We start from the raw sequence: 27,610 nt of genomic DNA, 5'->3' as shown, positions 1-27,610 counted from the left end.
CTCCTCCACATGACCGACAAATCCACTGGCCGACATCTCCTAGTGGACACCAGAGCGGAGCTGAACATTTTACCCCCAACTGCCCTCGAGACTCACACCCGAGCACAGGGCCCCACCCTGCGGGCAGCCAACGGATCTGCCATCAAGACATTAGGCACTCGCAGGGTGCAGATCCATATCGGGAAGGACAAGTTCTAGTGGAGGTTTGTGCTGGCCTCAGTGGGCATGGCACTGTTGGGGGCCAACTTCCTCCGAGCACACAGCCTGCTGGTGGACTTCAAGGGCAAATGGTTAGTCAATGCCCACATCTTTCAGTCTGTCTGCCTTGATGCCACAGAAGCCTGCAAGCTAGAGATAGCTGCCATCAGCACTCCCAGGGATGAGTATTCCAGCATACTCGATAAATTCCCCTCCATCCTACAGCCACAACATGGAGTCTACCATCACATCTCCACTCAGGGGCCCCCCGTTGCACGCCAAGGCCATGCGATTACCCCCGGGAAAGCTACAGCTGGTCAAGGAAGATTTCTCCCGCCTGCAGGAGCTGGGAATCATCCGCAGGTCCAATAGTCCCTGGGCCTCCACCCTCCACATGGTCCCCAAGACTTCCAGGGGCTGGCGTCCCTGCAGGAACTATCGTCGCCTTAACGATGCGACTACGCCAGACCAATATCCCATTCCGCACATCCAGGACTTCTTGGCGAACTTGCACGGCACCTGGGTCTTCTCGAAAGTCGACCTGGTACGGGGCCATCATCAAATCCCGGTCCATCCTGAAGACATCAGTAAGACAGAGATCGTCACCCCATTTTGACTGTTCGAATTCTTGCGGATGCCCTTCAGATTAAAGAAAGCAGCCCAAACTTTCCAGCACCTGATGGACGCGGTGGGCAGGGACCTGGACTTTGTGTTCATCTACCTTGATGACATCCTCATCTCCAGCTGAGACCTCGACGAGCACAAGGTCCATCTCCTTACCCTGTTCACCCGCTTGGCAGAGTTTGGCCTCACGGTCAACGTGGCCAAGTGTCAGTTCGGCAGGAAGACCCTGCAATTCCTGGGACACACCATCTTGAAGGCTGGAGACGTCCCGGCATAATAGAAGGTCATAGCCTTGCACCAGTTCCCGAAAATCACCACCCTCAAAGGCCTACAGGAGTTCGTCAGCATGGTGAACTTCTACCACCAGTCCATCCCCAGGACGGCCCGCATCATGCGACCATTATTATCGCTGATCACCGCAAAAGTCAAGGTCCTGGTATCGTCAGGTGAGGCGGAGGGCGTTTTTGCCGCAACAAAAGATGCGCTGGCAAGGGCCACGCTATTGGCCCACCCACGCCCAGAGGTCCACACCGCGCTCTCGCTAGATGCCTCAGCCACGGCCTTTGGGGCCGAGCCAGAGCAATGGGTCGATGGCCAGTGGTGCCCGCTAGCCTTCTTCAGCAGGCACCTCTGGCCCCCAGAACTCAAGTACAGCGCCTTTGACAGGGAGCACCTGGCCCTGTACCTGGCTATCAGACATTTCCGGTACTTCCTGGAGAGTAGGCCATTCACTGCATTCACCGATCACAAGCCACTCACGCAAGCCCTCGCGATGACTAAAGATCCCTGATTGGTTCGCCAGCTGTAGCACCTATCCTAAGTGTCGGAGTTCACCACTGATATCCGGCACCGGGTAGGTAAAGACAATGTTGTGGCCGACGCGCTTTCATGACCCGTAATACACAGCCTCACTCCCGGCCTAAACTACGCCCAGCTGGCGCAGGCCCAGAGGGAGGATGCGGATACACAGGTCCTCCACACTACCATTACAGGGCTCCAACTTCAGGACATCTGTTTGCCGGGCAGCCCAAACACTCTGCTCTGTGAAGTTGCCACCGGCTCGACGTGCCCAGTAGTCCCACCGCAGTGGAAGTCGTGGGCCTTCAGCATGGTCCACGACCTAGCCCACCCCTCGGTCAAGGTATCAGTGCAGATGGTGGCAGAGCAGTTTGTTTGGTATGGACTAAAGAAGCAGGTAGCCCAGATGGCGAGGAGCTGCATGCAGTACCATCCTCCAAAGTCCACCGTCACACAAAGGCCCTGATACAACAGATCGACTCTGCGGCCAAGAGGTTCCAGCATGTACACGTAGACATCGTGGCCCCCTGCCGGTGTCCAGGGAGGCACGCAACTTGCTGATGGTGGTCGAACTTGCTCGCTCATTGGATCGCCAGGTTCGGAGTCCCAACACACATTACCAGGGAAGGAGGATCTGCGGGTATCATCCATGGAGACGGTTTACGGTGTGCCACTGTCGCTGCGCGGGGAGTTTTTCACCCAACCTTGTTGGCAGACCTCGCAGCAAGCTCACCTCACTAGTTCCCCCTTCCCCCACCCACCACGGTAGCCAAACGTCCCATCTGCCCAAAGAGCTGGATGCGGCCAACCACATTTTCATCTGGCGAGGCTTGCACACCACACCCCTGCAGTGCCCTTATGAAGGCCCCTACAGAGTCCAGCACCGATTCAGCAACACTTTCATGTTTGGACATTGGGGGTAAAAGCGAACTGTTCACGGTTGACCGCCTCAAGGTGGCACACCTGGACCTCAGTCACCTAATTCAGATGGCCCAGCCCAAAGCCGAGGCCAGCAACCCAAGCGTCGGGATGTGTAAGCTGGTTCTGGGGGGGGGGTTGTGTGGCAGCGCACATACTCATGGCGAACTGGACCTGCTTGTACTGCGCAAGTGGCAGGCCAGCCATGAGAAGATGGTGCCGTCGGGGATGAACCCAGCATGTGCCCCAGAGAGGCATGATGATGTCACTGCCCGCGCAGGGGCGGAGCTCACGCTGCCCTTAAAGGGACGCGCGAGAGTTTTGAAATAAACGCTTGTTGAGAGCCTCCAACTTGGTGGTTGTGAGTCTCTTTCATCGTAGCTGCCGCCACAATACAATAGAATTAATATACAATTAAACCTGATGCTCACAAAAATATTGAAAACAATGCAATACTGCCCATTCACGGTTCGGCTGATAATGAAATTGTGCTTTACTCTTTCAGTTATTTACCATGCACTATTTCAATGAGCATTCAGTACTGCATTTATGTTTACAACAGAAGTCACTTCTGAAATTAGCATTTATTGACAGTTTATATCACTTTTAATCAGTCATACATTTAGGAAAAAGGAAGGAGATAGCCAAGTACTGAACTTACTTCATGCAGGCAGGTATACTGAATGTGATAAGGAGCAACTTTCTCTTCACCTTTGATTTCAACATTGATTTGCAATCGAATAGCACCCGAGACTGCAGACTTATCTGTTCTTTTCTCTGTAAGAGGAAGAAATCAACTTGCTCTATTTGTATTCACATACAGGTCACCACAAGGCAGAGTTCAACTTTAAGACCTCCAATTTGCGAAAAAAGACTATAAACTAAAATCTGTGTTTTTTTCCAGAAATCTGAGCAAACAGGATTCTGAACAGCAGCTTAAGGGAGTTTTAAAACCTGATTAATCATGGATCCTGATCAATATCAAGTTTGATACTAAAGGGACACAGCCCTTTTTGGCAACAGAAAAATGTATCATATTTAATACAATTATAAATGGCATAAATTTTGTATTCTCAACGCCGATGATTAAAATTGGGCAGGCTGCATTATGGGTGTACATTCAATTATTTTCTCTCAAGGGGAAAATATCTAGGACAATCTATGGGAACTTGCAAATCCATATGTCACTTGCAGTACTCTCTGTAGTGATTCATTAAAAATGTGTTGTACTGCTTCAATCTACATGAGGGGGGGGTGGGGGGGTGGCTTGGGAGGAGGGAGGGGGGGAGAAAAAGTCACTGTAAATGTGTGAAAAAGAAAAAGTGTATATCATGGCTATTGTGATTTATGGTGTGAAAAATAAAAAATTAAAAAAAAAAAAATCTACTCACCAAATAGCATTCTCATTGAATAATTCTGTGAAGATTTCATAAAGTCTGGTATGAAGAAACCTGGAATTCTGAATTATATACAGGTTGGGGCAAAAGTAATTGGGGCTAAAGGATTGGTCATAACTCAGACTGGTCATAAGTCAAATTTGCATGTTTTAATGAGGTATTAAAGCATTTTTTTTAAATTCAACAAATGAACCTTTAATGAAGAATCTCATCATATGCACAGTATTTTTTTTTAATTTCAGTCATATTTGCAAGTAGACACAACTTGTGTAGGTCATAAGATGAGGACTACCTGCATATCATCAAATAACAACTTGCAGTTTGATTAATATTATCCAAGTGTGTAGCAGAAATGCTAATAACACGACACAAAATTCAACACCATCATCAATGTGACAGATTATTTGTTCTGCATACATCCAGTTTTTGGATTGAATTTAGAACAATGGATTTTTTTTTTAATTCAAGCCTTGGCTGAGTAGGTTCAGTTCATGACAACAACTATGTGCATTTGTACAGCACCTTTAACATAGAAGAATATCCTAATGTGCATCAGTGGAGCATTAGCAAACAAAATTTAACGGCAAGTCCAAATGAGGGTTATTATGACAGAACTTGATCAAAGATAAAGACAGTTGTCTAAAAAATCTCAGAGTCATATTTAGGTTGAATAACTATTAGCTCAATTGGGGCATAAAATGTATGACTTTTTAAAAGTTCATTATTTCAGGATAAACATCACCAGCAAGACTAGTATTTATTGCGCGTCTCTAATTGCTCTTCCGACAATGTTGGCGCCAAGTTTAATCCCTGTCATCCTATTGCTGAAGGTGCACACAGACTATAATTGGGGAAAGAGCTGCAGAAATTAGACACAGCAATGTTGAATGAACGAAGCCCAGAACCTCTACCACAAAGAAAGCTCTTCTCTTTCTTTGTGGTAGAGGATTCAGGCTTGATATATATTTTCAGAGTAGCCCAGTGATGGGGGGAATAAATACTTAAATGTAAGAGATACCAGCCAAGTAGGGTACATTAAATTGGATGGTGTAAAACTTTTGAGAGCTGACAAAGATTTACTTAAACAGGCAAGTGGAGACTATTCCATCATACCACCACCTATATTCAAAAAATATATACATGAAATAAAATGGCTTTCTTTCCATTCATCATGTTGGTCATTCTATGCACTCAGAGATATTAGGTTGATGCATTTGTAATATTAGCACATTCTATGTACAAGCTACCATTACCACTCATGTGGCCACCTTGAATGATGCAAACTTCAAGTGCTTGAGACTCTCTTTATATAGGGCTTAGCCCCTGGATGGCTAGTAGCATGAAGACCCAAGACGTCCCAACAAAGCCTTTGCGTTGCTTGCAGTAAGCTTTATTTCATCCCTCAGTATGTACTCCTGCAGCCTGGAATGTCTCCACTCATTGTACTGGCAGATGGAAATGTGTCTTTCCCCGAGCTGATCTTCCAGCAGAACTTGATGATTGGTTTGGTATGTGTCCCTGAGAGTGAGGACAGCCCATAGATCAGAGAGACCTCGGTTATATAGCTGCCCAGGATTAAGCTCAACAAAGACTTGTGCGTCCTCTTCCAGGTCTTTGCAAAACCACAGTTCACAAAGAGATGGCCCATCATTTCATCCTCATTGCAGCCGTCTCAAGGGGAGTGTGCTGCAGGCGAGACGCCAACCATGTAGCAAGGATCAGACAGGTAGGGTCCCTCTCACGGTATGCCAGCCAAGGTTTTGGTTGATGAGTTTTGGCGATGAAGGATTCCAGCAAATGGTTTTGATAGAAGCCATTCCATTTGATGTGATACTAAAGTGATATTCTCCCACAAGGCAGGACATTATGTGCTATTGCTTGATGGATTTGTGGGCAAAAGTGTTTTCCTGAAATTACTTCTCCATGAGGGCCATTTGCATGGCAAGGTCTGACTGAATGGAAAATTGCTTGATAGCAAACCAAAGCAAGGTTGCATGGGACAGACCCTTCGGCCCAACTCATCCCAACCAACAAATTTGTCATTCTGGGCCAGATAGATCCTTCTAGTTTCTCTTATCCAAATATTTTTTGAATGTCAAAATAGTTCCCACTTCTATAATTTCTGCTTGTCACTCATTCCAGATATGGACCATTGTCTGAGTGAAAAAGTTACCCCTCAGCTCCCTCTTAAATCTTTCCCTTCTCACCTTAAATTAGTGCCCTCTATTTTTAGAATAATCTATCCTGGGGAGAAAGTCTATAAACATTCACTTTATCCAAGCCCTTCATGATTTTATAAACCTATGAAAGATCAAAAAGCCTCCATAACCACTACACAATCACTTAATGCTTGAGTGCTTCAATTCTGAACAGAGCTTGATGCAGCCACACACACACTCAGGTGGCCATGAGGGTAAGGATTCATTGACTGCAACATGGCCGTCTATGGTTTATTCTTATGGATCTGGTACTTATGTAATGGATCCATTTAGATTCACTAAATGATCCACTCACTATCCCATCCCAACATGTTGATGGTGTATGGCTTAAATATATTAAAGCAAATTAATGGTGGGTAAGTAGTTATAAGCTCATTTGTAAGTGTAATTGGGGTCTTTCTGTATGCATGTATGTATGATCAGATTAATTTGTTCTGGAGGTGCAAGAGGAATTAAACGCTATTCAATCCTCAGTGATTTGTGAGAGCAAACACCAATATGGTTGAGCCAAGGTGCAATGGTTACTAATGCAACATTTTAAAATCTGTTATGACTGAGTATTTAAATATAAAAAGTCTCAGTTTTAAAAAGTGTATAGATCGTAAGTTGCTTTACAATAATCAAATGGTTCAAGGTACAGAAAAGAGCACCAGTAAAGAGAATTTCTATTCAAATCTGGCAAGGCCTTACATTCTGAAAATTATAACCATATAACCGTTTACAGCACGGAAACAGGCTACATTTGAAAAATCATGTTTATGCTTCTTTAAATGCTTTAAAATTAGAAACATCTTAAAACACCTTCAAATAACTGAGAACAAAATGTAAATAATTTTATCCCCAGAATACTAAAATCATCATTTAAATGGGTGGATAAGGATCTTGCACAAAATGTAACCTGTTACAGGAACCAACAACACATTAACCAGAATTTATACTGGTCAATCTCAGCAAGACTCCACTCAATGGCCAGCAGACCTCATGCAGCAAATTCAGGATTTGTATGATTGTGTGGCAGCCCAGAATTTTAATGGACCATACACTGAATTCCCAATAGTCCCAGATACAACTGCCAAGAGGACCAAGCAGAATCCAGGCTTGTAGGATCAGTGAATAGCTGGAGTATCACAAATAGGGATAAGGAACTGTTTGGCCTCTGCAAACTGTTTGCTCTCAGGAGGATGCAAGAAATCCATGGCACTAAATCAAACAACAGCTGGGGAGCTATCATCTGCATCCTGCCAATATTTATTTTTCAGTGAACATAATTATAACAAGTTATCTAAGGTTGTGATATTGTTGCTGTGGGACTTTGCTGTGCCCAAAATAACTCCCGTACTTCCTTCATTACCAAAGTACGCTTTTCATAAAAATGCATTACTGTAGTGGTTAAGAATTATGCAACATTCTAAGGTGCCAAAGTATATCAATTTAAACCAGGTATTGCAATAAATGCATTAAATACTGATTGTAAACTTAAACATACTACATCCATATCATCACCCATCTTTAGGTACACATAATTACTACATTTTAAATAAAGAATTACTAATAGTAATTCTGGTCACGAAACAACTGGATTGACTTTACCAGTCATTAATTTCGGTCCCAAAATCAAACTTCCTTCTCTATCCAATTGATTTTACCCTCCTGCTAACTAGTGAGACTATACTGAATTGATGGCAACCTTGATGTTGTATGCAACCCCGGAATTATCTGCAAAGATGTATTTGCAAGGTTATTAACGCTTTATTTTCTCAATGATAACACTGCTTGATTCTACATCTGCCTCCATCCCTTTTTATCATTTGCTGAAACTCTCCTCCTTTATTTTGTTTTCTGTGGTCCTAACCAATTCAACAGAATTATGGTTGATTTCCCATCAAATTATCCTCCAGAGCTTTGTTTCCTGTGACCTTATTCACACAAGATCTTGTTTATCTATTATTAATTTACTGCTGTCCAAATGAAGCAGTGCCTTTATTATAAAATCCTCATCCTTGCCTTGAAATATTTCACAATATTCACCTCTCCATCTCTTTAATCTCTTCCATGCTACAATCTTCAGAATTAATTCCACTTCCCATTTTATATTTTTGAGCAAGTCATATTTTAATCCCACTGCCATGAGGGCTCATTAAACTTAAATTAATTTAATGTACTGCATGGTAACAGGACCTTCCAGCCCACGAGCCCATGCCACCCAAATACACCAATCAACCTATAACCTCTGTACATTTTGAATGGTGGGAGGAAACTGGAGCACCAGGGGAAAATGCACATAGGTGCGAAGATAATATACAAACTCCTTACATCCAGTGCCATATTGAGCCCAGGTCACTGGCGCTGTAATAGTATTGTGCAAATGCTATTGTTTTGAGTTTTCAACTCCTTAAACTCTAGATTTGCTTTTTTTTAAACCTCTGAAACTCCCATTTGCCTAAAGTGCTTTTTTAAGACAGTGTTTCTATCTGTTAAAGTGGCAATGTGGCATTTGGGATCAGGGCAAAAAATAAATATTATACAAGTCATGGCAACTACTTCATAAGTCTGTGTACTTCCCAAATCCAGTTCATTATTTACTACGATGCCCAGATTTATTCATATTAATTAAGAGTGCAGATTTAGTCACAGTGTACACACTACCAGATTTATCACTTTTTCCTTGCAAGTACTCCTTTGAAATTCTTCACAATATACTCCATCTGATAAATTCCTTAAAGCAGCTTACATCTATTTGTTTCTTTTTGTACGCAAATTTACTTCTTATCTTGATATTGCACTTGTTTCAACTGGCACTCTCCTGAACTCTAATATCAAACTAATAGAACCATCGGACACTACAGCACAGAAACATGCCCCTTTGGTTCTTCGAGTCTGTGCCAAACAATTTTTTTTTTGCCTAGTTCCACTTAACTGCACCCAGTTCGTAGCCCTCCATACCTCTTCCATCCATGTACCTATCAAAATTCTTATTATATGTTAAAATTGACCCACATTCACCACCTCAGCTGGCAGTTCGTTCCACATTCCCACCACTCTCTGGTTTGTATCTCACCTATCCTCAGTAGAAAAAAGCCTATATATCCCCCCTTATAATTTTAAATACCTCTATCAAATCTTCCCTCATTCTTCTATGTTCCAGGGAATAAAGTCCTTACTTGCTTAACCTTTCCCTGTAACTTAGATCCTGAGGTCTGGGCAACATCCTAGTAAATTTTCTCTGCACTCTTTCTATCTTATTGATATCTTTCCTGTAGTTAGGTAACCAAACTGCACACAACAATCCAAATTTGGCCTCATCCAATATCTCATACAACATTACCAAAACATCCCAGCTCCTATACTGAATAGTTTGATTTATGAAGGTCAATATGCTAAAAGCTCTCTTTACAGCCCTATCCACCTGTGATGCCTCTTTCAGGGAATATCTGTATTGCCAGGTCCCTCTATTCTACCGCTCTCCTTAGAGCCCCACCATTCACCATGTACGTCCTTTCTTGATTTTTCCATCCAAAATGCAACACCTCACACTTGTCTGCATTAAATTCCATCTGCCATTTCTCAGCCCATTTTTTTCAGCTGGTCCAGATCCCTCTTCAAGCTTTGAAAATCTGCTTCGCTGTCTACAATGTTTCCAATCAGTGTCATCTGCAAACTTGCTGATCCAATTTATGTCATAATTATCCAGATTACTGATATAGATGACAAACAACAATGGTCCCAGCTTTGATCCCTGAGGAACACCACTAGTCACAGGCCACCAGACTGAAAAGAAATTATCCACCACTACACTCAGGCTTCTTCCCTCCAGCCATTGTTGAATCCAGTTCACTACTTCACCATGAATACCTAGCGTATGAACCTTCATGACTTACCTCCCATGTGGAACCTTGTCAAAGGCCTTACTAAAGTCCATGTAGACAATATCTACAGCCTTTCCTTCATCAATGTTCATGGTAAACTCCTCAAAATCTCTATAAGCCTGGTTAAACATGACCTGCCATGCACAAAGCCATGTTGACTATCCCCAAGCAGTTTCTGGTGATGCATATAATTGAAGAGTACAACTCCAATTATCCGAAATCAGATTCTTTGAAATCCTCATTTATACAAATCATTTATGCTATTTCTACACAAGCCTCCCTTAAGGTCCGGGGGAATATCTTGTCAGGACTTGGGGATTTATCACCCTTATTTGCTTTAAAACAGCAAGCACTTCCTCTTCTTTAATCTGTATAGGTTCCATGATGTCACTGCTTGTTTTCCTCACTTCCCACAACTGTTCCTGTTTACTGAGTGAATACTGTCATGGATCCAGAGGACCCCAAAACCCAGCAGCAATAGAAATTCACCAAGACAAATGGTTACTTAAACAAAAGTTGCTTTTAATTATCTTTAACCATGAAAACAGGATCAAACTTTAACTTATTACTATTAACTTAACCCCCTTCAAATTCTAAGCGCACGTGTATTTAATGTGAGGGTAAGTTCAGAAAAGTTATTTGATTCACAGTCCAATTTCACTTCTCATTCCTCCAAGATCACTGGTTGCAGGCAATTCTTATACTGTGCATAGAATTTAACATTTATAAATTTCACCACGTTTGGTGCTCAGAAAGGTTCTTATTGGTTTTCAGAGTGAGATTTGTTGCTCGTTGGACACCCATAACTGATTCCATTAGATCAGCCACTTCAGTGTCTTGCCGAAGAAACTTTCCCCATCAGGGTTTTCCAGATGATAACCTCTTTCTTTCAGGTCACCACAGAGTTCCTTTTTGTTTCCTTTATTTCAAGTGAAACATTATACGGCCAGCCATCTCCTCTTATATGGACTACAAGGGCTTTGACCAGGCTAAACTAAGAACTCATAACCCATCTTCAAAATGGGGTTTTTCCACAAGCTTGCCAACTTGTCAAGTTCCAGTCCTAGCTGTTGCTGAACTGTAGAACTGTAGAACTGAATTTTCTCTCTCTCTCTCTCTCAGAGAAAACCACATGACCCTCTTAGAGGAGCCAAATGCACTCCGACAGACTGCATTCCCGACCTAATCTTCCGAGTTTGTTCATCTGTTGCTTTCCAAAACAATAATCCATTACTCCACAGCATGTCCAATCAACACCTACTTGTGAATCCTTATAGGCATCCTTCAAAGATTTTGCAAAGGCATCCGGAGTCTGGACTGTCTGGCTTGAGCAAAGCTCTGGCATTTTAAATGAGATCTGTTTTGAAGTGTTTGTATGTGACCTACACTAAAAAGCATGGCACAATTATCTCATATAAAACATATCTATATACAATATAAAATATAACATAATTTTCCCCCATCTCTTTTAGCTTCATACAAAGCCAACTACTCTAATCTCCAAAGGGATCAATTTTGTCCTTTAATATTCTTTTGCTCTTAATATACCTGTAGAAACCCTTAGGATTTTCCTTTACATTGTCTGCCAAAGCAACCTCTTTTTTTTGCCTTTCTGATTTCTTTTTGAGGCTTTTCTTGCATTTTTTAATACTTCTCCAGTACCTCATTTTCTCCATGTTGCCAATACTTCTATCTTCTTCCGAACCAGATCCCCAATATTCCTTGAAAACCCAGGTTCTCTAAGCCTGCTAACTTTGCCTTTAACCCAGATAGGAATATATAAACTCTGTACTCTCAAGATTTCACTTTTTGAAGGTCCTCCATTTAACTTGCACATCCTTGCCAAAAAAACAACTTTTCCCAATCCATGGATTCCAAATCCTTTCTCATTTCCAAAAGCCTTTTTTCCAATTTAGAATCTCAACCCATGGCCCAGACCTATCCTTCTCCATAATTAACCATGAAACTCATGGCATTATGATCACTGGAGCAAAATGTTCCCCTACACATACTTCTGTCACCTGTCCTGTCTTGTTCCCTAAAAGGAGATTCAATATTGCATTCTAGCAATTTGATTCCTCTATATATTGATTTAGAAAACTTTCCTGAACACTTTTGACAAACTCCAAGCCACTCAGCTCTTTAACAGTTTGGGAGACCCAGTCAATATGTGGATAATTAAAATCACCTCCTATCACAACTTTGTGTTTCCTGCAGTTGTCTGCTATCTCTCTACAGAGTTGATCTTCTAATTCTCATTGTCTATTGGGAGGTCTGTAATACACCCCATGAGTATGAACTCACATCCTCAGATTCAGATGGAAATGAATGGGAGAGGGTATTTTTAACCAAATACTGTTCTTATAACTTGTGAGACTTAAAAACTTAGTTAAAAGCAATAAAATTGATTTCATATTATTTACACCAGATGAATAAATATTTTTGTGGCATTATCAGATGCTTTGATTTACCATCTGCCTCGTGGTCCAACAAGGGCAAGAGTATTTTGATCCTTGGCTTTGCTAATTTTTACATAAACATGTGATAAATGTCTTACAACTTTGTGAGTTTATGTTTACCCATAAGAACATGGATTTTAAATGAAGAGATTTTATTGTATTTGGAGCCCGATTTGACTATCCATTTTTCACATTCTAAATAATGCTTTATGGTGCCTCATTCCCTCACCATTTCACAGATTTCCTTTCACATGCTTTCCACATTGATAGATTTGCAATATCATACAATGGAAATGCAATGTTTCATACCAACATTGAATATTTATCATTTCAATGTTTGCACATGGATATGTACAAATTGGTCGCATTTTCCAAATTATCCAAAACATTCTTTCACTCACCCAGATTATACCAGACATCCATTTCACCACTTAGTGTTCGAACCTCAATGATAGTTTGCCCCAAAAAATCATCAGATTCCCGTTTTAGCCTCTGTTTAACACGTGATTTAATGTCATCATCCTCATCCCACACTCTTACTTTGATTCGATCAGAGGAATTGTGGCATTCACTGTGAAAAAAAAAACAAGCTTACTCCTGAAACAGACACCCAAATAGAACACGAACAAGTTTTCAGTGGCTCAATAAATGAATTTATTTAAAAAAAAGATGCAGAGCCAACAGAAACCCCAAGGGTTAATGCACAGTTAGAACTGAGTGATTGAGTGCTGCTATAATTCTCAACTTTCAGGATGGCAAAGGAGGCCATTTGGCCCATCAAAATTATGCTTATTTGGTGCCATCCTATTTCCATATTTATTTATCCATAACCAATTCTCCCACATGTAGCCATTGACACTCCCCAGATTCTCCACTAGCTCTGCTACATTGGCCAAATAACTTAATAAGCACATCTTTGGAATGTAGGAGGAAGACAGAGCACAGAGAAGAGACTCACATGGTCACAGGAAGAACATTAAAAACTCTGCATAGATAGCATCAAAGTTCAGAATTAAATGTGACTTGATGCAGCAATGAAACAGCTGCACAATTGCAACATCATTGTGTTAGCCTCATGCCCACAGTTTCTTGATAAAGGCAATGAAAATAACCAAGGCTCTGCAAACTAATCACAAAGCAGGTACATAGTTGTGAATGCTGGGAATTGGGCATGGTTATAATACTTTAACTCTTGACTGCAGAAATCTGGAAATAGTATTGAAGATACCTTTAAAATAGTGAGGGAAACATGATGGTGAGTAAAAAGTGATTGAAACTTAAAAATTTCCCTGTTGTTTAAGATTCAGTGGTTAGAATGATTCATGCTTCAGCTATTGATTCAACAGAATTCAATCCTCATATTTGATGAGATGTTCAAATAAAGTTCTAAATGTGAAACTTTGCAGCACATTTAAATGAAAATTAGTTGCATTACTTATTACCCTAAAACAGACTCATTAAACAGGTAATGAAGGGTCTGTGATTGCTAAATTGTGGATGCATGTACATTGAGATAACTGGACATTCGCTTAGATTTATTCACAGTGGACTTAAGCTTTGCCCGATTTAAACCCAGCATGCGCAATTTGGAATTTTACTTCTTCCCAAGGCAGGAGTGCCTCAGAAGGATATCCAAGTGCTTTACAACTTCAATCTTAAATAATAAGCAAATGCATTGTTTGGTTTAAAGTCACTGTGACTATGTAAGAATGCATGTCACATTCCCTCTTTGTGCTAATTCTTTCCCAGAAAGAAGATTATGAGAGAGTGTAATATAAAAGTAACGATCGCTGTCAACATGCAATTTGGCAGTTATTACCACATTAAAACAGGCTGAATGACTCACACAAATTAAATACACGGTACCAAGCTATTTTTAGATGCAAAATGATCAAAACATAAACAGGTTTCTTAAGGTCAAACTGAATAGCAAGCTAAATAGAAGCTGTCAGAAAATAGAACTGGGGCGAAATAAAGAAGAAAGAGATTTCTGGAAATAAACTGCAGTAGGAAAAGCTAAACTGAACCAAAAAGAATATCCAATCCTTTAAGAATGATCAATAATTGAAGTTTTATCACAAAGCACTGTAATGGCAATCTTTTTTAAGAGAATTCCAAAGTTTTACCATTCTCAGTCCTAAATTCTGAGACTGTAATCACTGGATCTATATTCCTCAGCCAGGAGAAACATCATCTCTGTCAGCTTCTAATTAGCTCTTCAAATTCATGCTGACTATTTGGAGGCCTATAGTATTATCTGACCCAAAAAGCCTCATTAGCCAATCGCTCCAGGATATCCTTGCTGTGCACTGCCATAATGCTCGTGCTAATCAGCAGTAGAACAACACCTCCTCTTCTGCACACTCTCTATAATTCCCATGTGCTGATGCACACTCTCAGCTCATCTGTCCTAGTTGTGAGGCTCCTTGCATTAAAGGAAATGCAGTTAAGTGTGAAATGCAGGTAAGTGTGCTTACCAGCTGCATCATGGTCTGGTATGAGGACATGAATACCCTTGAGCATAAAGCCCTCCAAAAGGTAGCAGACACAGCCCAGGCATCACAGGAAAACCCCTCCTCACTATCAAGATCATCTACAGGGAATGCTGCCATCAGACAGCAGCACCAATCATCAAGGATCCACACCACCCAGCACACCTATTTTCGCTGCTTCCATGAGGAAAGAGGTATAGGTGCCTCGAGACTAACATAACCAGATTTCAGATTTATTTTTAGGACTAGAAGCAGAAGTCTGTATCCTTGCAAGAAGATTTGTTAATGCCACTCAGGAACATTTAAACTACTGAGGCAGGAGGATGAGGCAAAGAATAACAGTGTAAAAGGTAGGAAAGCTCATTCACATGTGGAAAATAGAACAGGCAAATCCTGGGGAAAGAATCGAGAGACTGGAAGGAAAGTCTCAGAGGATTGGTAGATTTCACAGATTTCAGTTTTATTGTCAGAGAACATACATGACATCACATACAATCCTGAGATTCCTTTTCCTGCGGATTCGGGAACCAGGTTCAGGACCAGCTGCTACCCTCCACCATCAGACTTCTCAACAACAAACTCAATCACGCACTCGTTTTAGGACTCATACTGTGCACTTCATTGATTTTTTTAAAATTCCATTATTGGAACATAATGCTACATTTAGAATGTAACATGTATGAAATTCTTTAACTTTGTCTACCGTAAGGAAGACAGAGAGACGTCACTTTATCCAGTGCCCCTCACAGAAATGAGGCCTCAAAAAGGAATGAAAGCGACCCCTGGTTTACAAGACCAGTGCTCTAACCACTGAGCTATCAGAGCTTCCTTCTCTGTACTGCACAGTCAGTTTGTTTACATTTGATATCTGTTAAGAGTTCTTTATTTGTTTACAAGTATGCACTGTGTACACTCTTTATTTTGCAATATGGTAATTCTGTCGTGCATGCATAAAAAGGAATCTCAGGGTGGTATGAAATGTCATGTATGTTCTCTGACAACAAAACTGAAATCTGTGAAATCTACCAATCCTCTGAGACTTTCCTTCCAGTCTCTCTCGATTCTTTCCCCAGGATTTGCCTGTTCTATTTTCCACATGTGAATGAGCTTTTCTACCTTTTACACTGTTATTCTTGGCCTCATCCTCCTGCCTCAATAGTTTAAATGTTCCTGAGTGGCATTAACAAATCTTCTTGCAAGGATACTGACTTCTGCAACCCTTCAGATGCAGGTTTCCACCTTCGCTCTTGTGACCTACCGGACCGAGTCTCTGTAATGAACTTCTACCCTGGCTTAGGGAGCCTCTCCCTCTCCCTCTCTCTCTCTCTCTCTCTCCACCCACTAACTTTCCCAATCCTCCCCTCCTTCTCTTGGACCTTTACTACCCTTCCACCCCGATCCACCCCTTCCTCCTCCCCTTCCCAACACTCCACCCCTAACCCTACCTGGTCTTCACCATCCCCTCTGATTTTCTCCTCTCAGAGATTGAATGCTTTGTCCTCAGTAGAGGCCTCACCTTCATCCCCTTCCACCCACATCTCAACGGGTTCTGCGCACACCATGATGCTGAACTCTTCTTCTGTCAGCTCTGTCTCGATGCCTACTTCCAAAGCCATGATTCTCCAATCCCCACTATAAATCATTTTTCCACATTTAAGTCTTCTTCCTCCCCCTGGCCCTCCACTCTATCCACACGAATCCAAACCTCATCATCAAACCCGAAGACAAGGGTCACACAGTTGTGGTCTAGCGCACTGACCTCTATCTGGCCAAAGCCAGGCAAAAACTCTCAGACACCTCCCCTTACATTTCAACTGATGCAACAGGATTCCACCAAACCTCATCAAACACTGTATCACACACCATTTATGAATTCATTACTTCTGGTCACCTCCCTGGCACGGCCTCCAACCTTATTGTTTCCCAACCCAGTACCACCTATTTCTACATCCTACCCAAGATCCACAAACCCAATTGTACCAGCAAACCCATCATGTCTGCATGCTCTTGCCCCACCTAATTAGTGTCCACTTACCTCGACTCTGTTTTGATCCCCTCTGGTCCAGTCCCTCCCCACCTTCATCTAGGACACATCCATCACTTCAACAACTTCCAATTCCCTGAACTCGATTGCCTCACGTTTACCATGGACATCCAATCCCCATATACCTCTATTTCCCCCATACTGAAAGCCTCAAAGCCCTTTGTTTCTTTCTGGACATTAGAACCAACCAGTCCCCCTCCTCCACCATCCACCTCCAGCTGCCAGAATTTGTCCTCACCATTAATAATTCTCCTTTGACTCATCCCACTTTCTCCAGGTCAAAGGAGGTGTATGGGGATTTAAATGTCCATGGTAAATCTGAGGCGATTAAGTTCAGGGAACTGGAAGTTGTTGAACTGATGGATATGTCCTGGATGTAGGTGGGGAGGGACTGGACCAGAGGGGTCAAAACCGAGTCGAGGCAAGTGGACATCAATTAGGTGGGACAATGTATGGGCCCCAGCTATGCCTGCCATTTTGTTGGCTACACAGGCAATTGATGCTACAAGCCCACACAGGCAAGGCCACTCAACTCTTCCTCCACTACATCAATGACTACTTTGGTGCTGCCTCATGCACTCATGCCGGGAGAGATGTGCCTAGGCCTTGTGGATTATGGAGGATTTGGACTGTGATGTATGGGCCTCATGAGAGGAATGGCACTGGAGGGCTTGGGCTGTATGAACTTATAACTGGTGGTAGTTGGGTTCCCTACCACTGGTGAACTTAACATTTGTGGAGGAGTTGGTAACCCGATCTATTGAAGGCTGCACGAACAGAGCCCACAGCTGCCCCTCAGGCTCAGGGACCATTCTTCTTCACCTGAAACTGGCGGACATTTTATAATATCTAGATGTAACCTTTCTGGTTTCTGAATATTGATTTTATGTTTTGTTGTATTGTTAGGCAGTTTTTGTACCTGGTCAGAGGAATGCTATCTCAGTTTTAATGCTGTATGGTGTTAATTGTGATAAATAAATGATACCTGATACCTGACTTCATCCACTTTGCTTCAAACTTCCACTCTGACCTCAAATTTATTTGGTCCATCTCTAGCAACACTCTCCCTTTCCTCGATCTCTCTGTTTCCATCTCGCGAGACAAAGTCTCAACAGACATCTTCAATAAACCCACCATCTCCCACAGCGACCTCGACTACACCTCTTCCCACCCTGTCCCCTCTAAGGATTCCATTTCATTCTCTCAATTCCTCAGTCTCCATCGCATCTGCTCCCAGGATGTGGACTTCCACACCAGATCATCTGAGATTATCCTTTTTCAAATAACAAGGCTTTCCTTCTACCATCATCAACTCAGTGCTCACCCGCATATCCTCCATTAACTGCACATCTGCCCTGGCTCCCTCCACCTTCATGCACAACAAGGGCAGGATTCCTCTTCTCCTCACCTACCACCCCAATAGCCTCCACATTCTCCTCTGCCACCTTCTACATGATCCCACCATATTCCTCTCTCCTCCCCTCTCCACCTTTTGCAGGGATTGCTCCCTTGTCCACTCCACCCTCTCCATTAGTCATCTTCTTTCCCTTGTGACCGGTGGAGATGCTCCACTTGCACCAATACCTCCTCCCTCACCACCATTTTGGGCCCCAAGCAGTCCTTTCAAGTGAAGAAACATTTCACTTTTTAAACTGCAGGGGTCATTTACTGCACCCGGTTCCGTTGTGGTCTCCTCTACATCAGAGAGACAGGATGCAGACTGGAGATCACTTTGTTGAGTACCTTGGCTCTGTCCAATAGCATAGATCTCCCAGTAGCCACTCACTACAATTTCCCCATCCCATTCCCTTGCTGACATGTCTGTCCATGGTCTTATGCACTACCAGACGAAGCCCACCCATAAATTGAAAGTACAGCACCTCATCTTCTCTCTGGGCACCCTCCAACCGGATGGCATTAATATTGACTTCACAGATTTTCATTTACCCCCCTCCCCCACTCCACTTCTTTCCCAACAACCTTTTCCCAGCTCTGCCTTCCTTCCCTGACTCCTTTTGGACAGACATAATAAATTCTCACCTCTCCCCTTATCATATCTAATTGATACCTTTTGTTGGTCTGGATTCCTCCCCCAGCCAGCATTGTCTGAATTCTGAAATTTTCTGTATTTCCTGCTTTTGGCTCATTCTACTTATTCCTTGAAGAAAGGTCCAGGCCTAAAATGTCAGCCATATATCTTTGTCTTTTATGGACGCTGAAAGACTGGCTAAGTTCCTCCAGCATTTTGTGGTGTTTTTAACTACAATCGTAGTGTCTGCAGATTTTCGTGTTTCACTCAACCCATTTTTCTTGTACAGGACACACCTTCCCTAAAAGAGACCCCAATAATAAAAAATCTCCTCCTCCCTCTATAGCCATTCATTCATCTATTGATAGCCATAATTTCCCAGTTAAGACAATCAATCCAAAATTCTGTTGTTCTCCCACTCACTGATCAGTTAAGGATTTTTTTTCAGATCTTCACCATCCAGCATTTTGGTTTTAGCATGTCGGATCATTACAAATACCAAAGCACAACATTTAAAATTAAATATTATTATGACCAACAGGAATCATATATTTGCTTTTCTTTAAAAACTTACAAATAAAATTTCTCATCCCATACAGGATTCAAATTTCCATAGATAGTCTTCGTTCTCTTTTTTGTTTTGCCAACTTGAACAGTGACATAAGGGTCACTGGATCCAGTTTTATCCTTTGCTTGAAGTCCTTGCGCACACACCACTATGAAGGTATGAAAACACAGCTTTAGTACCATGTGAATAGATTTGCAAATCTATTTTAAATGTCCAATATTCCTTCAGTTAGGAAATCAAAGTCCAATTTTTAGAACTATGAACATCACAGGAGTTCTCAATATTTTCCATTTCAATATTCTCATACTAGCTGCTTTATTATAATCTGGTTTCGTAAATCTTAATCCAGTAAATCACATTCTGAAAAATGAAAATGGAAATGAAAAATGAAATCACTTAATGGTCTCTTTTTTTGAACATGACTAAATCATTGGAATCCCTCTTCTCTGGATTTGATTTAATCCCATGAAAATAAGTGTGCATTATAGGAAAAGAATACACCAAAAATTAATATTTCAGATTGTAATTAAATTCAAGTTATATGAACAATAGGGACATATTTATTCAGCATCTTACCAGATTTCAGGACCTCTTTAAATGCTCTACAAGAAATTAATTCTTTTTGAAGTATATCACGATTATTATTGAGAGAAAACAAGAAATCAATATTGTCAATAAGATTCCACAAGTTGCAAAAATATGATCCCTCTTGAAATTTGATGATGAAAATAAATACAAAGTAAGACAAACTGGGAAAGAACAGCTAAAGCATCAAGCCAGTTGCATGACATCTAAACATTATCACCATGTATGCTGTACCTCCATCCATGACTAACTAATATTCAGAGAATAAAAAAAGGGCAAACCATGATCGACATTCCATCCACATTCAGAAGATGCGTGAAAAATATGGCAAATTCCTCTTTAACCTTTCAATGCATTAAAAACAAGTGCAGAAGACCAATTTTTAAAAAAAAATTAGACATATAGCATGGTAACAGGCCATTTCGGCCCACAAGTCCGTGCCTCCCAATTTACACCAAATTAACCTACACCCCCGATACGTTTTGAATGGTGGGAGGAAATCAGAGCCTCCGGGGAAAACCCATGCAGACATGTGGAGAATGTACAAACTCCTTACATAGAGCGTGGGATTTGAACTCAGGTCCTGATTGCTGGTGCCATAAAGGCATTGCACTAACTGGTAAGCCAACTGTGTCGCCTATATGCAAATCATCCTGCCCATAGGTTCATGTTATCAAACATATAAAGCTATCAGCCACATGTACAAACCTGACCAGCTGAATTTTAAAGATTTGCAAAAATCTAAAGTCACTGCGTGAGCTCACAAGTATTTGGAAATAAATTTCTTGCCATCTAACCTAATGCTTTGCTTGTATATACTTACAACCCTGGTTATCTCCAAGTTAACCAAATCAAATAGTTTTATTTTCATACTGGTTCTTCAATGCTAAAATTCTGCTGTGTATCTCTTGACTATTTTAATCAAAGAGCTCGTGGCAGTTATGTTGTGAGCACTTTAATAAACAATAGTAGGGAGATGTACAACAGTCTTTCAAAAACTGCTAAAAAAATCAGCAATGTTCAATTTGATCTTGCTTCAGTGACAGTGGTCACACCAAAAAAGCTCACGACAAGCAGTCACCTCCAGCAATACAGATCCTACAAAGCTCTTTCAAGATACCTCATTGAACTTTATCTGGCAATAAAGACCGAGAATCTTGGAGTTCTAAGGGAGGTCAAGTCACTCCAGAAGGAAAGCTGCCCAATGTGGAAGTGAATGCCAGAGCGAACCAAAGAGATTGGAGGTGTACGGATGGTTACGGTCAGGGTGTAGGTCATTAGGATGATGCAGAATAATAGTTTAGCAGAGACTGTATGGGCTGAAGGGCTCATTTCTATGATGTAGTGTTCTACAGAGAAGGATGTGAGATGGAAATCAACCAAAAAAACATGAGAGTAGAAAAATCGAGAGTCCCAAACATGGGCCAACTTAACAGGTCAAGCATTTTCACAAAAGCAAGCTATCCAACTTCTGGGTCAGCTGTAGCAGCTACAAGAGAGCTACTTTTTTTTTTTCTCCCACTCCTTTGTTTCCAGCAGAAAAGGTGAAGCAATTGCTCCCTCTAAATAGCAGTAACAACAAGAATCAGAAATGTGGCAGGTGTTCAGAGAAGAATGTGCGAGGTCAGGGAGAGGTTTTATGTGACACACCATCTGTTGGATGAAAATTAATGCCTCTTAAGGCAAGTCAGTTCAATATCAGTGGAAATAGTGAAACCAAAATTCAGTCTCCAAAAATGAAAAAAAAACTCTGATGGAAGGTCTTCTCAGAGATCAGATATACAAGATAGCCAGAAACTGATTAGGAATAGTCAACATGGTTTTGTGCGTGGTAGGTTGTGTTTAACCAAACTTATGGAGTTTTTTGAGGAGGTTACCAGGAAAGATGATGAAGAAAAACTTGTGGGTGTTGTCTACATGGTCCCACATGGGAGGTTAGTCCGGAAGGTTCAGACGTGAGGTATTCATAGTGAAGTAGTGAATTGGATTTAACAATGGCTGGACAGGAGAAGCCTCAGAGTAGTGGTGGATGATTGCTTCTCAGACTGGAGGCCTGTGACTAGCAGTGTGCCTCAGGGATTGGTGCTGGGTCCTTTGCTTGTCATCAATATCATTGATCTGGATAATAATGTGGCAAATTGGATCAGCAAGTTTGCAGATGACACTAAGATTGTTGGCGCTGTGGACGGCAAAGAAGGTTTTCAAAGCTGGTAGACAGATCTGGACCAGCTGAAAAAAATGAGCTGAAAAATAGCAGATGGAATTTAATGCAGATAAGTGTGAGGTGTTACATTTTGGAGGACAAACCATAAAAGAAATGGTAGGGCATTGAGAAGTGCGACCTGGGAACACAGATACATAATTCCCTGAAAGTGACATCACAGGTGGATTGGGTTGTAAAGAGAGCTTTTGGCATTTTGGCCTTTATAAATCAAAGTAGTGAGTACAGGAGCTGGGATGTTATGGTAAAGTTGTATAAGACATTGGTGAAGCAATGTGTTCAACTCACCTAACTACAGGAAAGATAGCTATAAGATAGAAAGAGTGCAGAGCAGATTTACTAGGATATTGCCCTGACTTCAGGAACTGAGTTACAGGGAAAGGTTAAACAGGTTAGGACTTTATTCCCTTGTTGCGAAAAAGAATGAGGGGAGATTTGACAGAGGTATTTAAAATTATGAGGAGATAAACAGAGTAAATGTCGATAAGCTTTCTCCATTGAGGGTAGGTGAGATACAAACCAGATCACATGCACTAAGATTGAAAGGGGAAACTTGAGAGGGAACTTCTTCACACAGAGAGTGGTGGGAATGTGGAACAAGCTGCCAGCAGAGTTGTGAATGTGGACTCAATTTTAATATTTAAGGAGAATTTAGACAGATACATGGATGGGAGAGGTATGCAGGCTATGGACTGGGTGCAGGTCAGTGGGACTAAGTTAAAAAAAAGGTTCAGCAATGGACTAGAAGGGCCAAAGTTGCCTTTTTCTGTGCTATAGTGTTTTATGAATTCCAAAAGAAATGAGTATATTAGCTCTTAGGAAAACTAAGTACTGGAGAGAATCAAACAGAATTGTAAGACATTAAAGTAGATGGCTTACAAAGGGTGCAAAGGAATCCTCACAAGTAGTATCTGAAATAACATAAAGCAGTGGTGCCAAACTAGGAAATTCAAGTTATTGGAAAACATTGTTTATCAGTCGTGATGTTAAACAATGAAGCTGCTGTAGTGAATTAAAACAAATGCTGTTGGAGAAAAAGATTATAAATTTGTTATGTGGCATCTCAGCCAGTAAAAGGGCATTTTTCAGAAATTAAATCAAACAAGCAAAATTTGCCTTTGGATGAAGAAAAGCTTTAATTCCACTGTAATTCTGACCAAACTACAATAAATCACCATGCAAGAGCAGTCACAAGCTGAGTGAAGCAAGGGAAATAGAATGCTGTAGATAAGAAATATGAATGACATGGTTTGCTGCAGGAACTAGTGACTATTTCAGAGAAGGAAATTAAAAAGTCCCAGTGGTTCAAAATAAATAATGGAGAGGGCTCTGCTCAAGAAAATGATTCCAATTACACAACTGGGAGGAAACTAATGGAGCCATACATCAGAGAGGAGAACCCAGGAAGGGGTTGCAGAACGTTATTTCTTGAGAATCTTTCACAAATCTTAGAAGTACTGACCCACCAGTTGGTATTGATTTTTTTTTAACTGGGTGCACCACCAGAGCTGCTGTAATGGCAGTACTGCCACTGGTGCGACCCAGGGAGAGTGGAGGAAGCAGAGACACAGAGCTCCTCCACAGGTTTCTCCTGCTGATGGTTTCATGCCGGCTTTAAATGGCCTACAAAAGGAGTCAATAGCGTTTTCTCTTAAAATCCTGCGACCTCAGGGTCTGAGCCCAAGATGGCAGTATCTGTGATGCCAGCGGTCTCGAGGGTTGCAGACTCTGGGAAAACAGAGGACTGGAGCAGGACACCAGAGAACAGGGAAGAAATTTCCATTTGAGAAAAAGAAGCAGAGCAAATAACCCTACTGGTTGGTGACCATAGTGGTTCTGTGGCTGAAGAACATGCAGGTGGTGGGCTGTTGGTAACTCAAGGCAAGGAACCAATGCAGGCTGCGGACTGCTGGTGACTCGTGATTAAAGGACTCTCCAGAGGCTGCGGGCTGCTGAAGAGCGGCTTGAGACTGTCTGAAGGGGTACCAGATATCAGAACCAGGAGCCGAGGGTGTTTTATTTGAAAATCCTCTGACCTCGGGGACTGAGTACAAGACGCTGGTGCCTGTGCTGGCAAAACCTCGAGGGATTGCAGACACTAGGGAAGCAGAGGACTGGCACAGGGCACCAGAAAACAGGGAAACTCCAGTTTGAGAAGAAGCAGAGGAGATGACCCTATGGGTCGGTGACCATGGCGGTGGGTCAGTGAGGGGTTCTGTGGCTGACAAACACAAAGGCTGCTTACTGAAGGCTGGCTTGAGTCCGGCTGAAGTGGTACCAGGTATCGTTACCGGGAAGAGAAAAGACACTGAGGGTTGGGGGCTCCAGAGGGGTTCTGGCGCTGAAGGTTTCCTGATCAAGTGGGAGGTTTGGATCTAGAGCTTGAATTGCTGATGGTTTGTGCCTGCAGAGGCTATAGGAGTGCTGGAGGTGAAAGCACGGACATTCAGTTACTCTGAAGGGACTCTTTCTTTTCTTTCTCTGACTGTAAGGGGCACCAGGCAATTTCTGATAATGGCTAATCTTTGTCTGCCGATGGCGAAGCTCTTATGTTTTTAGCACAGCCACTACATCCTGGGATATGATTCCCAAATTCCGAGCACAGTCGATGTAAAAAGAGTGGAACAAAAATGAGTGACTCGTACCCATCACGAAATTTTACCTGCGGCACCCCTAGTCATTTTTGCGGACTGCTTGCAGTTTAAACTGAATTGCAGGTAGACTGCACGAATGGTCTAATGAATACAATGCAACGATGATGTGCAATGACGTGTTTAGCTCGTGACATTGCAATGTGGGAGATTTTAATGTGCAGCAAGGAGATATTTACTTACCAGCAGCAGTCAACCGCTATGTCAAATCATTGGAATGATGCTGGTATTAACAGGATCTGTGGATCAAGAACCATTTTGCTCTTCTGTCTGGAGGCTTTTTGGGATGCAGATAAATGACATCACTGACAATGTCAATGCAGTGACGCTGTCCATTGCACATAATTTATATGTCACAGGCAACATCGTCCTACGTCTAGCCTACATAAGTATCGCAGATACAGTACTTTGTCTAAACCTGCAGCGATATCCATACACAGGTCACACTGTGTGTGCGGCCACTCCAGAAAGTAAGTGTGAAAATTGACCATGAACAAATAACATTTTTTATGCATAAAAAACATATCTGTCTGCCTTATGCCAAATTAAATGCAATTTCGTGTAATATTACATGACAATAAAAGAATCTTGAATCTTGGAGAACTGAGTTCGGTGAATTTGAGAATGAGGTGCCTGCTGAATGAAAACTTAAATCATTATTTCCTGATTAGAATTTGGCAAGAAATAAATTAGTGTATTGGAAAAAAAAACAGGTATATCATTAGGAACACCATTATGTAAAAATGTATTGTTGCCTATGAATCTGAGTTTAAAAATATTGAGTTCATGGTATGGTAAAGGAATAAAATATATTGACTATTGTTATATGGACAATTAAAAAATAAAAACAGGGTACTTAATGGGACTTTCTTTTGTTTTTTTCCAGCTAAGTTCATTCCTAAGAGAAAGGTGGGGGGCAGGTTTAGCCCCACTTGAAATTAAGTGAAATGGAACAAACAATATGGCTGGGGAATACACCTAAATTTATAGCTAAGATGTACTATGCTCTACAGAATGAAAGTACAAAAACAGGTTTATAGAACTCCAAAGAGAGAAGGGAGTTGGATCTAGGTGTTGCAATAAGGGAAAGATGTTGGTCTGATTGGTTTTTGGAGAGCATGACATCAATTATAGATGCAAGATATTGATTAGTGCAATATAATTTTCTACACCAATTATATCTCACACCACAGTAGTTGCATAAATCAAAATCTGAAGTATTGGAAATGTGTTTTAGGTGTGGGACAGAAATAAGAATGTTTTTACATGCTACATGGTCGTGTGTGAAGGTGAGACCTTTCTGGCAAGATATTACTGAAATATTAACAAGGATAACAGGGACTTCACGGTCGACCCAGATCTTTATCTTCTGGGTAACTACATTGAAAACAGCAATTAATTAAATTCCAAATTTTATTTTTTAAAGTAGCTTTGGCAGTGGGTAAAAAATGTATTGCATGATGAACTGCTGAGATGAATAGTTGCATACCTAAGTAAAAAGTTACATACAACTTAAAGAACAAATATGACATAATTATTTAGATATGGCAGCCATATTTAGATCATATAGAGGTCCAATTGTAATTATAAATACACTAACAAAAAGGATAATGCTGCTAAAATATAAATGCAAATGACTTCCCCATATAGAATTTTTGATGATCAACATAAATGTGAGCCGTGACAGTATTGGATTTATGTTGTGAAAGGGAGGGTGAGGGGTTATTTTGTTCTGTTTGTTTTTTGTAAAGAAAAAGTTATATATATTTAATATTGGAGACTTTTTCTGCATATATTAATGGGAAAAAAGCAAAAATAAAATATATTTTTTTTAAAAAGGTGGCACTTTCTGTTGATCAATTTTTGTTCAGATGCAGCAGAAACAACTGCAAAATTCTTTGGAACAGATAAAATCCACAGTAATATGTTGCAGAGGACTGACACTACAATGAGCAGCTGATTCCAAGCCATCAGGTACTTCAAACAAATGCCTGTTGTCCACAAGATTTGCTGTACTTTTGATAATATAAATGACATACATTTAGAGTTGGATGGCCTTCAAGAAGAAAGTGCAGTATTATGGAAACATCTCCAAAATTCTGAGCCAGCTAGATCTTTCATCAAAGGTACAGAGGAAAATATGGCTAGAGCAAGTCAAAGACAGAACAAGGAATGTCCTAGCTGAAATAAGGGCCACAAAAAAAGCAGACAAGGAAGATGCGGAGTGCACAGCAAGGGTCCATACAAGGAAATGAGAGAACAGGAAAATCTCAGCATTTGGAGAATAATACAACACAGAGGTGAGTCTGTAAAGTCAATAGAGGAAAAACCAATATTTTGTTGTAGCAGAGGATCCCATAAGTGCAGAGAGGAAGTGCATTGATGAAAATAAGTGAGATACTAATGATATTCATCCAGAAAGTTAGTTGCAGTATATTAGGAGTATGTGATCATCCACATTAAATTTTCTTGTGTGCACAAGCTTATGTGGCTTATGTCCAAAAGCATTCAAGACTTGCTAGCTAGATAGAAATAACCATA

At 41.4% G+C, this 27,610-nt stretch overlaps 1 protein-coding gene and 1 long non-coding RNA gene across 5 annotated transcripts in view; one reads left to right on the top strand and one right to left on the bottom strand.

Moving 5' to 3' along the window:
* The window catches only part of LOC138757253 (protein unc-13 homolog B-like), a 615,971-nt gene that overhangs the window by 187,643 nt on the left and 400,718 nt on the right, over positions 1 to 27,610 (bottom strand). For all 4 annotated transcript variants that reach the window (XM_069924286.1, XM_069924287.1, XM_069924289.1 and 1 more), the window contains 3 exons: positions 19,619 to 19,760; positions 12,881 to 13,050; positions 3,200 to 3,315 (listed from right to left, as the gene is read on the bottom strand). In XM_069924286.1, coding sequence (XP_069780387.1) covers positions 3,200 to 3,315; positions 12,881 to 13,050; positions 19,619 to 19,760 — 428 coding nt within the window. The remainder of the gene's footprint in view (positions 1 to 3,199; positions 3,316 to 12,880; positions 13,051 to 19,618; positions 19,761 to 27,610) is intronic.
* LOC138757255 (uncharacterized) overlaps positions 1 to 27,610 on the top strand; it is a 701,670-nt gene that overhangs the window by 330,966 nt on the left and 343,094 nt on the right. The gene's annotated exons all lie outside the window — the stretch shown is intronic.

Source organism: Narcine bancroftii, chromosome 3, assembly GCF_036971445.1.
Source record: "Narcine bancroftii isolate sNarBan1 chromosome 3, sNarBan1.hap1, whole genome shotgun sequence".
NCBI lineage: Eukaryota > Metazoa > Chordata > Chondrichthyes > Torpediniformes > Narcinidae > Narcine > Narcine bancroftii.
Note: the sequence above shows the minus strand (reverse complement) of the source record. Positions and strands in the feature narration are given on the sequence as shown.